Consider the following 16,321-nt stretch of genomic DNA (forward strand, 5'->3'; position numbering starts at 1 on the left):
TGATTTCAAAGATCATGGACTCATGCATGCTATTTTATACTAAACTAGCCGTTGTCAGCGACTTCATCCGCGTGGAAATAGTAACTATTAGTAACATAGGCTATATTTTTATTGTTGTACTAACAAATAAACTACTATTCTAATGGTGAAAGGATTTTTTAAATCGCCTAAATAGTTTTTATGTGATTTAAATACATACAAAAACTCAAATCTTTCCTCTTTACAGTATTAGTATAGACTGGAGCTTTAAGAAGTAAATTTGGTACAAACCTATTGGCTCGTGAGCATGGACTCTCGATGTGGTACTGCGAGAGGCAGCCGAGGAATCGGTCCTTCTTTGATTTCTCCAGTTCCAGCAGATCCAGTTGTTTGTTGTTGATGCAGTACTGCTCCCGGAACTCCTGGAGACCAGCGAAAATAAGTTAATACCAGAAATTTTAAATAATCACCTTCATCTGGTCTTACTCAGCGATTTTAAAGGTTGTAATCCTTAATCTTCTACTAAATCCTTAGAATACAAAGTGTTTGGTTCGATAATTTTACATATACAAAGAAAATAAAAGACTTTTACCAGACGAGAATGACTATCATCTTCAGTTCTTCATCTTAATTGAATTGTTGCCACTTTAAAAAATGCTAATATGCCTACTGGTTTAGGTAAAATTTCCCTAAATTTCTATATATGTACAGTAAAATCAGATGTGACATCCAATTCTCACCTCATTTCACGAGGCTTGGATGGATTTAGTCGACGTCATCCATCAAGCGGTGCTATCGGCTACAGTTAACAAAATTGAGAAGAAAAATTCTTCCTACAGTAATGATGGAGTACTTTTTTGTTTATTCTGTTTTTAATGCTTTCGGTATAATAGCTTCTGCGTAATTTTGAACAATTTATAGCGTAAATGGCATTTTTAAATGCATCTACGTCTTTCGAGCCACTTTCTTATTTAGGAAATGCCGTGCCGAGAAGTGTAGTATGCATTTATGTACAGACATGCATGCATAGCTGTGTACAACAGTATGACAAATTTTTACGTAAATGCAAAGTGTGTCTCTAATGTAAATTTCAATAAATCGGTAGATAACTTCCTCGAACATTATACCAGGATTACATGAAGTAACACAATCATTACGTAAGAAGTGTAAACGCACCTGTTTGGAGTACATGGTTGTCTTGCTTGGCGGGCGGTCGTCGCTGGCCCGCTGCCGCTTCCTGCCCGCGTTTTCATCCTCCGACTCGTAGCCCTTCGCTGAGTGAGCTATGTCCGCCTGGTACACAGATACACTTGTACACAACTGTACACTTCTGTACACAAGTGTATAAGTACAAAGGTGCACACACATGTACACAAGTGTTTACACTTGCATATTAACTTAATATTTCAGATAATAAACAGTCAAAAAGGATTTATCTATTTTTTGTATGGGAGGTGGTTTTGTAAATTAACTGAATTCGTACCAAATTTATTGGTAGATAAAATTGTTAAGATAATTAAAACATAAAAAACTGAATTCTAGACATCGCCGTTTTCAAAAAAGGCCTACTTTTTTACAACTCCTTTAATGTTATGACATTATTATTTTATTGGGTTACATTTATTAGTAACGTAGTTGCGCTTACGCTTCACAATATAGATTATTATAAGATTTTTATTTATTTATTAGATTTATACCAAATAAAGTATCGTAATACATTGTATAAATTAAAAATAATGGATTTATTTAAGTACAAAACTACAAGAGAAGACTTTTCCATTTAATAATCCGAGTCCTCTAAAGTCCACGAAACAAAGTAATAAAAATTCTAATGGACTTTTCTCTTGGGACTTGCGATGACATAATTGATATCGTACTATTGTATCCATTTTAATCAAGATAAAAAGCAATAATATTACTGGGACAAGTAAATTTACTTTCTCCCATCCTTCTTTATTAGCTGTTATATTTAATCGTTTGTTAACTTTAGCTTTAGACTTCAACTTTTTAGAAACTATACTATCTATACTAACATAATAAAGCGTAAACTCATACTATTTTGGGGCGTAAGACGTCAGCGATCACAGCATATTTTAAAATAATTCTTTATTTAATAAAATACCCTACGCTTATGATACGCTTTTGGTTATATATTTTCACGTTACTTAACTTAGGGGGTAAATAAATTGGAAAAAAACTCAGGAAAGGAACCATAAATTACAAGCTGTCAACAATAAGGAAGCAAGGTTATTATTATTATGGCAATGGTAATTTTGTCATTTGCATTTGAGAATTACTGTTTACTAATAATTTTGCTTTTAAAATGGTAACACGAAACTGCTATACTTTTTTAAATTTCGAAAAAAGCTCGACGATTAATGCCTTTTGTTTATTGTCATGTAGCGAAATATCTTAAAATACCACAAAATACTATGGTAAATAATATCTCATGTTTAAATAAAATTAATGGCTTTGCCCACTATTCGAGGTAGTTCAAATTGTCTTTTGTTGGATCTCTTGAGATTTAAGACGCAAACATGACAACGCTTTTAGTTGTAATAGGGTACCAGGTCCACTATCCAAAGACTATTTGTTTTTCAACATAATGTAGCTAACATTACATAAAAGTAAACAAACCTGGTATCACTTATAAAGAAAAAAAAGAACTTGATAACTAAAACCAATACTTGTGTTAAACATTTCGCAAATTCAATAAAAACGCTGAAAATTAATTTCAATCATTATAGAAAACCTTCAGTTCAGAAAGTCAAGAACAGCACTTAAAATAAACATTATAGTAACCTTTTCTTACTTTACCCTATACATTTTTCCACTAAGCGATTAGCCGCGTGATTCCTATTTAGCCTCGATTTCTCCAGCAGAAATGGTCATTGCTTGTATAAATATCAGTCGGGTGAAGACAGACGCGACCAGTTACTTAATGGAAAAAGTGTTTAAACGGCAACACCTGGGACTTAGAATTTCTCCTACAGTTCTTTATATTTGAGAGGGTATTTCATTAAAATGGGATCGTGTTATTAAACGGGCAGGCGAGGCGCTGCTTGAATTCACAACTGCTGCCATTTGACTGAACCACTTAAAGGCTTTTATCTTTTCTTTGCCCTCTATTAAGGTGTTTTTTCTGAAAATGCTTTCTTACAGACTTTTAAAAGTGCCAAAGTCAAATATTAAATCATATTTTATAAATTTTTTTGTTACAAATAGCATTAGTCCATTAGTCTTTGACACTTTTATGCTCTAAATCTAGACAAAATGTAATTTAAAGACATAGATAAATCTAGTTGTAACTAATGTTCACTTTATAGTCGTATTCATTATAAGAACAAAAGGAAGTAATATTTCACTATTTTCTTCACTTGTAACCGACAAGAAATACACCCAAACAACAAATTGATCAGTACTAATGGCGTATTCAATCTTAATCCAATGGTTTGTGTTGTTAATTGGATAGAAAGAGCAACACATTAACGCTTCATTTACTACACTACTTGATAAATATTATAGTAAGAGCGGGCGTACACCTTTGACTAAACTATCGAACAACTGTTTAGTCGCGCTTTGATTCCTATGAATATGGAGGTGCGCACACTTCTCAATTTTTAGTTATGCAAATAAACAGTCGAACTGGCTGTGAAACAATCGAAAATTGAACAACTGTTTTGCGATAGTTTTGTCAAAAGTGTTCGCCCGCTTTTAGAGTGCGAGATTAGGATTTACTACTCATATTACTCACTAGTGATGGGATCTTCAGACCAGACCTTGATAGTCTTTTTTTTAATAATGCTTATCCCAAGTTCCTGCCCTACTCAGTCTTATTACTATGTCTTATAAATTTTAATATACACTTAGAATGTAATAAAAAGTTACCTGTGTGGAAACTGACACCCCTAACCCGCTCGCGCCACCTGGAAGTAATAAATAAAAGGTAAGTAATTTTCCTGAAGACTACAGAGGTATTAAGGTTAGAATTCTTGTTTGTATATTTATACAATAATATAATTGTAACAACGTAATGAACTTTGGCACTCAGTCTAATTCTCGCCAGAATGGCGCGTCTATCTATACCAATATTTTAAAGACGAAACATTTGAATTTTTCTATGCATGGGAATGACTCAAAAACTAATGAGCCGATTTCAAAAATTCTTTCACCATTAGAAAGCTAAGTTTCAATGAGTAGATTATTGGCCATATTTTTTTTATAAGTAATTTTTTTTTTAATAAATTTAAAGTCGTGATCTAGTCCTTAAAACTTCTGATTGATATTGACAGATGTCATAGGGATGGGACTTGCATGGCAGTGATCTAGTGTTGCCGTTACTCCGGCATACCGAGTATTTATCCGAACAACACTGAGATAGATTGTTTTTTTTTAAAAACAAGAAAAGTTTTTAAATTCAATTGCTACTTAATGGAAATGTTTGCACTGCAGTTTGCACTGGCGCGTCCTGGACTGGTGTTAAAAATAACAGCCGGGGGAAAATCGCGCGACTACTCACTAAGTGGAAACAGGCATTTATCCCCTTTGTTTATATTGCAGATGTTAGATTAATATTACAGTATTCATTGTAATATTAACAAAGGCTTTAGCATATTGGTAGCTTTCATTATCTCAATGGATTTGATTACATCTATTGTTGCTGTTGTGGATTATATTTGATGAATAGACGAGTTGTAGGTATTTAGAGTAATAAGCGTTGTACATGATAAGTCATTTACCTGTAAAGCTACATTAATTAGAGAATTAGTCTTACTAATATTGTGGACTTATATACATGGATGGATGTTTGGTGACCGCCTTAACGGCTGAATGATGATTATATTTAACATAGAAGTAAAGCATAATCCAAACAGTGACATTGAATATATAACTTTAAACTGTCGTGGTTTTTGCAAATATAATGTTCGTAAGATACGGGTTTCTTACACGATCGAATTGTTTTAGCTCCCGATATTTCGGCACAGTTGCATGCGCCATGTTCACGGGCTAAAACAATTCAATCGTGGTAAGAAACCCGTATCTTACGAACATTATAGTGACATTGAATATTTTGTGATTAGTTTTTTAATATGAATGTTTGATAAAATTTAAGCGATTAATTAATAAAGATTAGAATGTTATCATGGTTTAGAATGTAATTTAGTATAGTATAGTTTACGACTAGCCCGGGTGGTTGAAAATTAAACAAGCCCAGTCTATGTACTATTTTAAAGCTCATAAAATGTTTTGGGTCAAACAATAATTCCGTTTATAGCTTTCAATTTGTATAAGTGCTTAGGCCTCTGTAATTATGTTTTAACAAGCAACTACTAATTTTAGTTACTACTTTTAGTCATAAAGTTGTGTTAAATATCACAGACATTTATAAATCTTAGTTAATATTCTACTACATCTTGTCATCACACTAAGCTTCAAAGTTAAAGAACTTTGACCAAGTTGTAAGCCCGAACTTCGTAAGTAAACAAGGTGACTACCACTTCGGTTTTAATCAAGTAACTTGGACCACCTATACCTGTAGGGAACTTAAGTAATTGTTTTTTTCAAAAGTTTATTCATCATACTTTATACTACTAATATTATAAATACAACGGCCTAAACGGTTGAACAGATTTCAATAAAATTTGGCATAGATGTAAAGGATAGTCTGGAAGAACAAATAGGCTACTTGCATTTGTTTTTTCAATTCTGCGCGGACGGAGTCGCGGGCGAAAACTAGCGATAAATAATGTTAGACTGTTATCGTTTTAATGACGCTTTTTGAACCGATATTTTTAAGTTAAAACGTTTCTCGTCACTCTTCTAAAATATACGGGATAAAGAAGCATAAACCGCTTATAGTTTTCAATTTGCGTATCAAATCGAATGGTATTGTGAATCAATACAGTATGAAAATATAACTCCATTTCACAGCAGCTGTCACAAATCTATATTTACGTCGTGAATTTGGATTTACGCTCAAATGGCTGAGCATAATCTGAATGTCTAACTTTAGACGTATTATCGTATACGCTTGAATAAATATCGCCAATAAAATCATGCTTATTTATAATGTTATTTTAGTGTGAGTAAAATTACTACAACTGTCTTATTTATTATTTATTTAATACTAACTATCGCCTACTTCAGTCCCCGCGGAATTAAAAAAAACTTAGCAAGTAGCCTATGTGTTCTTCCAGACTATCCTCTACATCTGTGCCAAATTTCATCGAAATCTATTCGGCGGTTTAGGGCACAATCTTCTTATCAATCATTCGTCTTAACATTTATTTTACTAGTAAGATTATCAATTCGAAAGCTTAGATAGATGGATGAACGTTTGTTATACATGACCTACATAACTTAACTCCTGCATGGATCTAGATGAAATTTGATATAGGTATAAAACATAGTCTGGAAGTATACATGGCAACTAAGGACGGAGAATCAATCGTCAGTTGGTATACAATATTATTAATGTTATTATTACTTAAGTTCAGTAAAATTTGTAATACATTATTTTTTTATCATGACATTGACGTTGACGTAGGAGTTAACCCTCCTCTTTCCTGCTTTCTATTTTCCTGGAACCGGTCCGAGTGACATTTTAGTTGCTTCTGAGATGTCTTCTAACATGTAATATCCGGTCTATGAAAGTTTACAGACTAAGTTAGCATATAACTAGATATACCGTCGATGTTCCAAATAGGTTTAACTTAAAGTTATATGTGAAATTTCAGTTTAAAACTGATTTAATTTTACTTATTGATATCTTAGATGCCATTACTGTAGATGGAGTTTTGTGATAAACATTAACCTGTATAAATGGATAGGTCATTAACTGTTGTATTTTGTGCCTTTTTGAGGCATTTTTGAGCCGACTGTTATAATTGGTAGCGTTGGTAATGTTTATTCAGCAGTTTCAAGTTGACTTCAAGTATTGAGAAATTTATTTTGTTGAATAGAGTTAAATTCTTGATGTATTTTCAAGATAAAAGAAAATACATTTTACTTTATAAAATTTTGCAACGTTGCTGAAATATCTTTTCCATTTGATCATTGCGAAAATACAGAAAAGTTTCGTTGTTGAGACATCACGTTCCATTTAATGAATAGCACAATAAAGTTATACTCGATGTATTTCTGAGCTTTACAGTTCACTGAGTCGAACCATTATTTCAAAAATAATGTACAATTTATTTCCTTGAAATTTACTATTCGAATATAAGTCTGTCAAATATTTCTACTCCATTTGGAGTATCAAATTTCATCCTAAGAAAATAATTTACCGTGATTCAAAAAACTACTTAATAAATGATTAAATTCTTTAATCCTTTAATTAAATGTACTAGCAAATTAATAATTTCCATTTCAAAACACATCACTCAAACAATAAACATCGACACAATTGCAAACAGGCACTTCACAAAAGCATTTCAAATGTCGATATCGACACTAGCTAGACAAAATGAGTCCTCGCTCCGGATATTACAAGTCGACATGGAACGTTCTAGCAATTTAATAGACTCCATACTGTCACTATACTGTTTCTATCTTCGTATACTATTTTCAATATCACTAATATTATAATTGCGAAGCTTGTAAGGATGTTCGTTAGAGTTTGTAGAATACTGCTTAACGTATCGATTTAAAACAGTCTAAAAGAAGACGTAGGCTGCTTACTTTTTTAATGTATGTAAAAATTACAAATTTCCAATTGAGGTAATCCTTGCCTTATTTGTACAGGCGTAAGGTAACAAGGCAAAGAATTTTTCATAAACATTTTCACTTTGAAATCTGTTACGTTACTGTTAGTTTTTCTAACGTTTTCTCAACAAACACGGCTATTTATCTTGATATTACAAATTACGTAAATACTATTATATCAAAGCTTTTGATTTTAATATACAGTTTAAATGTGAAAAGCAAATATTTAATATATTTTCCAGAAAATAAATACAGAAATTTAATGAACTAAACGAAATTAATTAACCTTTGACGGAACTTCTCTTCTCCACACTTAAGCCGCCATTAGCTACTAAATTAACGAGCTCCAGTGTAAAGTAAATCATAAGGTAATATTCATGTCTACTAATTATAAAATTTTAACGACATATTAACACGAACCCACTGAAAACCAGTCAACGTTTTTTTTTTTTTTTGTCGCGGTGAATGTATTTAGCACTGCACCATCCCTGCTGCCTCCGCAGCACGGTGGTGCAGTGCTAAATACATATAGTTTCGTGTGTGACTCCCGGCCTACATTTCGACCGGACTACCCACTAAACCCCGCGGTGTTCTCCTTTGCCCAACCGGGCCGTGGCATCTAAAACCAGTCAATATTTGATGTCCTAAAATCTTACTCACTTTATTAATTCGTAGTATGGATGGACGTATGGAAGTCATTGATATGTTTTTGTTTTTTTTCCATGTGTATTTTTTTATATGTCGTAGGTGAAAACCACTAAATCATACTCATACTAATATTATAAATGCGAAGGTTTATATGGATGTTTGTTAGAGTTTGTAGACTAAACGACAGAACGGATCTCTACGAAATTTGGTATAGATATAGGGGATAGTTAGTTTTGATCATTTAATTCCACGCGGACGGAGTCGCGGGCGAAAGTTAGTAATAAATAAATAGTACGTTTTACTAGTTTTTCTCAACAATCATTATTCAAAGTAATTACGCAATCATTATTAAGAATAAGTACACTAAAAGGCAATGTCGTAGCACTTTAATCATCATAAAAACGACATCACCGACACTTTGAGAGTAAATGATGTTAAAAAAGTAATTTCTACAATCCTCCAGTGAGTTTAAGGTGTCATCTAGAATTTTATGGAAGATTGTCTTGAAAACAGATTATTTTGTTTCCTACAAATGTCAAATTGTGATACAATATGTTTCGAAAAACTAAGACGAGACAGGTAAAAGCACCTTTTTAAAAGTAAATATTTTTACATTTTCATCATTATTTTTTATAAAACCGGTTACACACGTTTAGTTTTAACTGCATAGCTTCAGCTACATAATTGTAGTATTAAAACTAAACGTGTGTGGCAGGCTTAACAATCTGGATAACAAATGAATAACCGTTGTTTAGTAGTTTTTCGATTATGATTATGTGACTATAAAATCCTATTAAGGTAGTATTTTACTAAATAGTAATTTTGAAAACAATTTTGGGTAACAGCCTTCAAGAGACAGATCTTAAGTATAACGCAAAAGCAAAATAAATATCTTTGATTATTCAATCGTTGAAACATTGTTAAAATTAACATAAATATGTTCATTTATATGATAAAATATTCAAATGATTCATTATTCATGAGATTTGATACAGTTCAGTTCATCTGGAAACAATGTTTATGTCAATTTCCCTTGTTTTATTTCATAAGAGCTGTAATTAAAGTGTTACTCCGCGTTACCGCTATCGATTCAACATACTCGTATGTTTCATTTACTCTTTTTGAAAAGAGAAAGATGTTAATGGATAGAAGCTAGTTGAAACTTTTTGTCAGAATTAAATTGTTAGTTGATACCTTAGCAGTTACCAAGTCCGTAGACTATCTAATGAAGAAAAAACTCAAAACAATTCAAGTTTAAAGTTAATGAAGAGGTTTAAAGTAAACATATTTTATTCATAACACAGTATGAGTTGAGATAATTCCCAACATTGTTTTAATAATGTTTTTGAAATTGGAAATTAATTGCGATTTTCAGTTAATAATTTATCAATAAATTTACTTAATTTTTATGCCTCACATGCCATGGAGTAAACATTAAAATTCGAATCCTTTTTCACAACCCGCCATCAATCAACTTTGTTTGTTTCCCAGTTTTGGGGGATTGGAAACGAGTTCCTATTTGTTTCTATTCAAAATCACGAACAATGAAATGTTTCCACAAATAAAAGATGGGTTTGGTACACAAAGCATTTATTTCAGTTTTCAGGAATGTGTAAAATACACGCGTTTAAAAAAAATACAAAAACCAACCAGTGACATTTCAAAAGGCTTAATTCAGCTCATGAAAGTGTACATTTTTGAAATACTTAAAAATATAAAAGCGTCTAAACTCTCTATATGTAAATCAAGTCTTAAACATTTAGTTAGCAGTTATATGTAAAAACTTGATCTCATGTATTACTTTTCTGTAACCATAAAATTTCTTGACATAGAATTTCAGAGACAATCATCAACTTTCGTACATAAGTTGAATTATAAACCTCAAGTTTTCCAATAACTGGAAAAATAGGTTTAATAACAAATTTAGTCTTCTAAAATTTTATGTAGTTTCGTGTCTGTACATTTTTACATAATTCCACTGAGATAATTCCATTAGTAATCTAAAAATTTGCTTGGAATGTAAAATATAATAAGCCTGCCGTACATTTTTCGCTTAAATGAACTTTAACCCAAATGAAACGACAATGAGGCGAGGAAAAGTGTCGGGAAGTCGTTCTAAATGAGACTCGCTAATGGAAAGTAAGTCGCGTAAACTTTTATAATATCTCATCAAGAAACTAGGTGAAGTTAGAGGCGTATTTTTTAATAAGCACTCCGAGCTGTAATCAAAATTAATAATATGCTAAATATAAAACCTTAGCTAACAAAAATTAGGTTAACTTACATCTCAAAACAACTGCACCGTGTGTGCTGTGAGAATCTAATTTCTAAGAAAAATACTAGGTTTATTAACCTAATTATTCTGTAGAAATATAATTTTAAAACTAAAATAAAAATCAAAATGAGTACAACCAGTAACAATACGTACAAAAATCTGCCAATCTATCCTTATAAAATTTATGCCTGGCTTTCTGCCACGATATCTAACTGAGGCACGCCAGTTCGGAATCCGCGCGGGGGCATGCGTCGGTATCTGCCTCTGTTCGTGGGACTGTTGCCACCTCCCCTACTGGCACGAAAGTTGCGTCGAAAAAAGTTCCTTTGTTGCTGTGGTACATGTGCTTCGTCCCCATGCATGCCACCATTATAGAGAATTGGCCCGTGACGCCCTATACCCCTACGTGGAATACAGTCACCGCCACGTCCGCCTCTTCGAGGGAAACCGCGACGTTTATCGGCTGGGTACGGCGAGCCCTTCACTGGCCCACCACCTGGTCCAGTCACTCCTGCCGCTTCAAAACCTTTCTCACCAACAACCATTGCAAACTCCACACTTTCACCATCACCCACGGAGCGCACAGCCTTACGCGGATTGTTCCTAACTATCGCTGTTTGATGCACAAATACATCTTCCTTTGTATCATCTCTGTTAATGAAACCATATCCACTCTTTACATTAAACCATTTGACGGTGCCAGAAACTTTTTCAGCAACGACCTGTTTGGTAGCTTTATACAATACTGAATGAGGTTTCTGATCTATCTGTTGGATTTGTTTTGTTTCTTGGGTTTCCTCTTGTTTCTTTTCTGGTTGTTGCTGAACATCTTTTTTTTCTTCTGGTTGCAGCTGCTCTTGTTTTATTTCTTTACTTAGCGGCAGTTGATTATGTTCTTGAGATTTTTCTTCCTCTTGTTTTATTTCTTTAAATTTCTCCAGCTCTAGTTTTCGTTCTTCATAGTTTTGTTGATCTTGTTTTAATAATTCAAATAGACCAGGGACGCTGTCGGTATCTGCCATAATGTAAATTTACAAAATGACACTGGTGAAGTTATTAAATAAAACACACCTGAAACAAACAATGGTCGTTTAAATTTTAATTTTATCAGTGGTACTTGCTTTCATTTCAATTAGAACACATATACATTTTATTTAATACACATTTATAATTAACCTATCCCCTGTAGAGATCTATCCTTGTCACCCTGTTTATGGCAAACATTCTTCTAATAAAATACGGCTTAAATATTTTTCCATGATGTTGCACTATAAATGTCATGACCTCGTAAAGGTTATAATAGGAACATGATCTATTCCCTAACACGTGTATCTTTCTATAATCCAGGCTATTATTATAAAAAGGGTTATTTTCATTTTTGAACTCGGTCAGATAATATCACAGGTTCATTATTTCAATCGATAAAATTGTTTTATTAATATGTTTCAAGTATTGTAGATTAAATAATTACTAAAATTGAATGTCCTTTTTTAATGTTATTGCTGTCTCAGATCTAGAGAATAAATAAAAAAAAAAACTTTATGTGATGCACTTCAAGGTCGATACTATATTCCAGGATTATAAAATGGGGTGCTAAATGTAAACTGCCTTCATTTCTACTTTCACTTTAAGTATTGCCTACAGGCTTTATTTGCGACGATTCCGTCTCATATTCGTCAGATTCACGAATCTTTATTCTCGCTTCGTGAAAATGAAAAAGCCTATATAATGTTCCTCAATATCGGGCGCGTTATCATATCGTAAATATTTATATGAGCGCCGTGTTAGGTTTAGATTAAATCTCACGTACAGCTCAGTAGATTTTATTGGGACTTCGTTTGAATACTTAAAAAAGAACTTTATTACTAAGAATATCGTTTTTATTGGACCTTCATAAGTCAAGTTAACTGGTTGTCAGTTACGTAATATTATAAAGATGTTATTTTTCTTACCGTAAGAGTAAATTAACACTTGATCTGTTTACTTTATCTTGATAATCTATCCGTCACTTTTTCTATTGTACGACTTCTTGCACGTGTCTTTAAGTCAAAGGTTCAAACATGAACAAAATCCTGGAATGTGAAAAACAAATTTTGTAACAAAAGTGAGTAAACAAATGTAAAAAGTAGATAAATGTCAATTCTATTAAAGCCTAAGACTGTACAAAAAATTCAATGTGGCGCCCTCTGCCTTCCATTACAATCATTATTAAACTTTAATTTTAGAATTTTTTTTTGTGTAAAACGTAAAGGTTAACTTATTTGATAATCACGTTTTAACTATTTTTCCGTTGAGATTATAAGATAGACAAATTTTAACATTTCAAAAGCATGTAACATGAAATATTTCTTTTAGAGTAATTTTTATGTAATATTTGCATATTGTTAAAAAAAATACGTTTTATGAAAATTTAATAAATTGTATTGCATGTTTATTAATTAATGGAATAGTAAAAAAAAATACTCACCTGGGTACGGTTGTAAGACTCCGTGAAATTATGCACTTCGAATTTTCTTCGAAACTTCACTTGAACAGAAGAAAACTTTATTCGAATTGTCGCTGCATGTTAAATTCGTCAAAGATGGTATGACAGATTTCGCCACGCGTTCAACGCGGTACAGACACTTTTCGCAGATAAGTGATGCAATGACAAAAAGTAAGAAATACGTGGGTAGATTTAGAGAGCAAATGTTACCAATCGCTTGTGAATTTGTCAATGCAGGACCATTTACAACAAGTAAAAAACAACGTAACAAATTATAATATTGTATGTTTTTTCTTGACAGTTTTCTTTTTAATTAGATACCATTTTCAACTAATTCATGAAGGTTTTTAAAATACCAATTATTATTGATTAACTAAAATTAAAACTTCGCTTAATGTGATCAGTCGAAGAGAGATAAATATTATTTTCACTGTCTTAACAAAGAAAAATGTATGTTGTTACAACCTGATTCATGAAAAGGTAATGATTTGTAAACAGTTTCTTCATATATTGTAAAACAACCAATTTCATAATTGAACTATGACACAGATGGATAGTGAAGTTTGCGATGTCGGTAGAATGATTTTTTTATGTAGCTGCCAGACCGATAAAAAATAAATGCATTTTTTTACTGTAATTCTTAATGTCAGATTATTGGCGTTAACAAAAAATTAAAAAGAAAAATGATTTGTATAAAACGTTCAACCAACTTTGAATAATTTAATGTCTCAAATATAAATAATCAGAAAGATCTAAATCTTTTTTTATATTCCCTCTTCTATCAAACTTTTTCAATTACGGTTAGATTGATTAAAACAATAAGCGTTCGCCCTGAACTTGACACCACAACTTGTAAACAAATTTAACTTTTTAAGCCTGAGTAACTTTTTTATATTAATTAAATCGCTGTAGTGGTTTTATTTGATGACAAAAATTATATTACAAATTCTCTAACACTAAGTTTAAGATGAAAATCCTTGATATAAGAGTCCTTATGTCTTGAGCGTTCTCGAATATATTAAGCTGTTCTAAAAATATTAATAAATTTTAGCTTACAAGCCGAATTTTAAACCACTGCGTTACTTAACGAAATTTACTACTATGCTGTATACTATATCTGTTATCTTTGGTGGAATATCTAAAACTTTTTTAACTACGAAAATAAGTTCTTACTATTTTAATAAATGGTTTCGTAAACCTAATTACGGTATACATTTTTCTACTAAGTATAATACACTAGCTTTTTTTTATAATACATAATGAGGTTTAGGATAAGTGCCATCTGCGATCGGCCACCTCAAGGCAAACAGTCGTCATTCAGTCACAAAAAAAAGCTTTTGCTCGAGACTGTCTGCGGAAATAAAAAAATCTAGTAATAAGCCTATGTTACTCAAAGATAATGTAGCTTCATAATGGTAAGGAAGTAAGTAGTTTGTAATTTTAATTGCTTCATTAAATGCAAATATTTATTTTGTATTAGTAAAAACTAATTTGATAAGAAACTAAACTATTTAGCTGAAAATTTCCTTTAAAATTAGCTCCATTGGCAACATAAACAAATTACTCTTTGCAAAATGTTCTGAATGCAAGGGTGATTAGTATGTTCTCGGTTAGTTAGTGCGTTGTGTGAGACTAAAACATATTTCATTTAAAAGCTACGTAAAAACAACGATTTTAACTGTTTTAAAATCATACTATTTAGTATCTATGGGACAGTGTAATTCGAATAACCATCAACATATAAAAAACAAAAGAAAATACTTAGAACACTAGAGCCCGACTAAACGAACATACATAACTACATTAGTATAAAATTAACATACTTTGTAAGAAGCATAATACTGTTTTTCCCACTGATATCCTAAAAATATCACCAACCGAATTAAATTTTTATCAACATTTATAATTTATATTTATAATTTAAAATCATATAGTAATTATTAGGTTAAATTAAAGGGTAATTAAATCTTATCACAGTGACAAACAGTTGAATAACAGCTGTGACAGCGGTACATTTGCATAACGCTATAAATCACAGAAGAAATGAAATTTAAATCCAGTTTACGGCAGCGCTGCATCGCTAAGCATTTTAAAACTCCGGCAACGGGTGAACACGGATAAAGTATTATCTCGTTTGCCCCAACTTTAAGATAAATTAGTTTGCATACGTTTAAAGCCTTGTTTTTATAGTTTTATTTAATTTAATTTATTGTTGTATTTAGTAATTGTTTTAACCAAGAAATAACTTTGCCTAATTACGTATTTTAGTACTTTAAGAAATTGTTTTACAGTAATATTAAGGTTGTTGCTGGAAAAAGTACAAAATGTTTCAAAGATGAAATCTGATTTTTAAATAAGAAACTGTAACTTCGCGTATTTTTCTAGGAAGAAACTTGAATAGTTATGGAAAAGACTTTTATGCCTTTTTGTTAAAAACTTTTAAACAATAGTTTTTCTTACTTGAACATAAAATTTCTGATTTAATGGATTTTAATATTTTTATGTGAAAAAATCTTAAGGGAGAAATTTCACAATCTGTGTTTTTAATGACATACGCGTAAACTTTCGGATGTAAGATATTAATATAGATGGAAAATTGTATGAACTTCCGTACTCCCTAAGAGCATTATCTTCCTGTTAAAATTAAGCTTTCTCCATATTTCTGTATCCCGTATTAATGTTCTGTCTATAACTGTATCCAGACAGCGCTCTTGTAATGGCATACGAAACAGTCTTACTTTCTGGCAACTTGCCAACGCAAAGACCGCTTGGAATAATGTAATTATGCGCTTCCATGAATGCCTGAGGCTCAATGCTTTTGTTTATTCACATTTCAACCACAGCGCCCTCTGTCTTCATAACTATGGTACCTTTTATTAATATAATATCAAGAAATTAAATCTAATGATGTACTTTTTTGATTCAATTTATTGCACGTACTTATGAGGAATTTATAAAGGATTTTGCAGTCTAAATGGTTAGAACAATTTTGACAATTACTGACTCAATCGACTTTTTTCTTCCAGGAGTGTCATAGAGTAAACCAGCAAACAGAATACCAGGATCATTCAAGCGCATTTCTTTTATTCAACAAGTGATAGTATCCAATTTAAAAAAATATTGTGAGAAGACTTTAATATTTTATAAGATAAACATTATTGTGTATTTACTCTTTTAGCTATGTAAGTGTTCGCACCTAGCTCCACATTTATTATTTCAAGGCTCTCAGC

The 16,321-nt window shown here is 31.8% G+C and overlaps 1 protein-coding gene across 1 annotated transcript in view; it reads right to left on the minus strand.

Moving 5' to 3' along the window:
* LOC106105067 overlaps positions 1-16,321 on the minus strand; it is a 93,828-nt gene that overhangs the window by 17,171 nt on the left and 60,336 nt on the right. The window contains exons 2-4 of the mRNA XM_013285291.1: positions 3,868-3,905; positions 1,156-1,272; positions 271-401 (exon numbers count right to left, since the gene is read on the minus strand). Coding sequence (XP_013140745.1) covers positions 271-401; positions 1,156-1,272; positions 3,868-3,905 — 286 coding nt within the window. The remainder of the gene's footprint in view (positions 1-270; positions 402-1,155; positions 1,273-3,867; positions 3,906-16,321) is intronic.

The sequence above is a fragment of the Papilio polytes genome, unplaced genomic scaffold (genome assembly GCF_000836215.1).
Source record: "Papilio polytes unplaced genomic scaffold, Ppol_1.0 DF823177.1, whole genome shotgun sequence".
NCBI lineage: Eukaryota > Metazoa > Arthropoda > Insecta > Lepidoptera > Papilionidae > Papilio > Papilio polytes.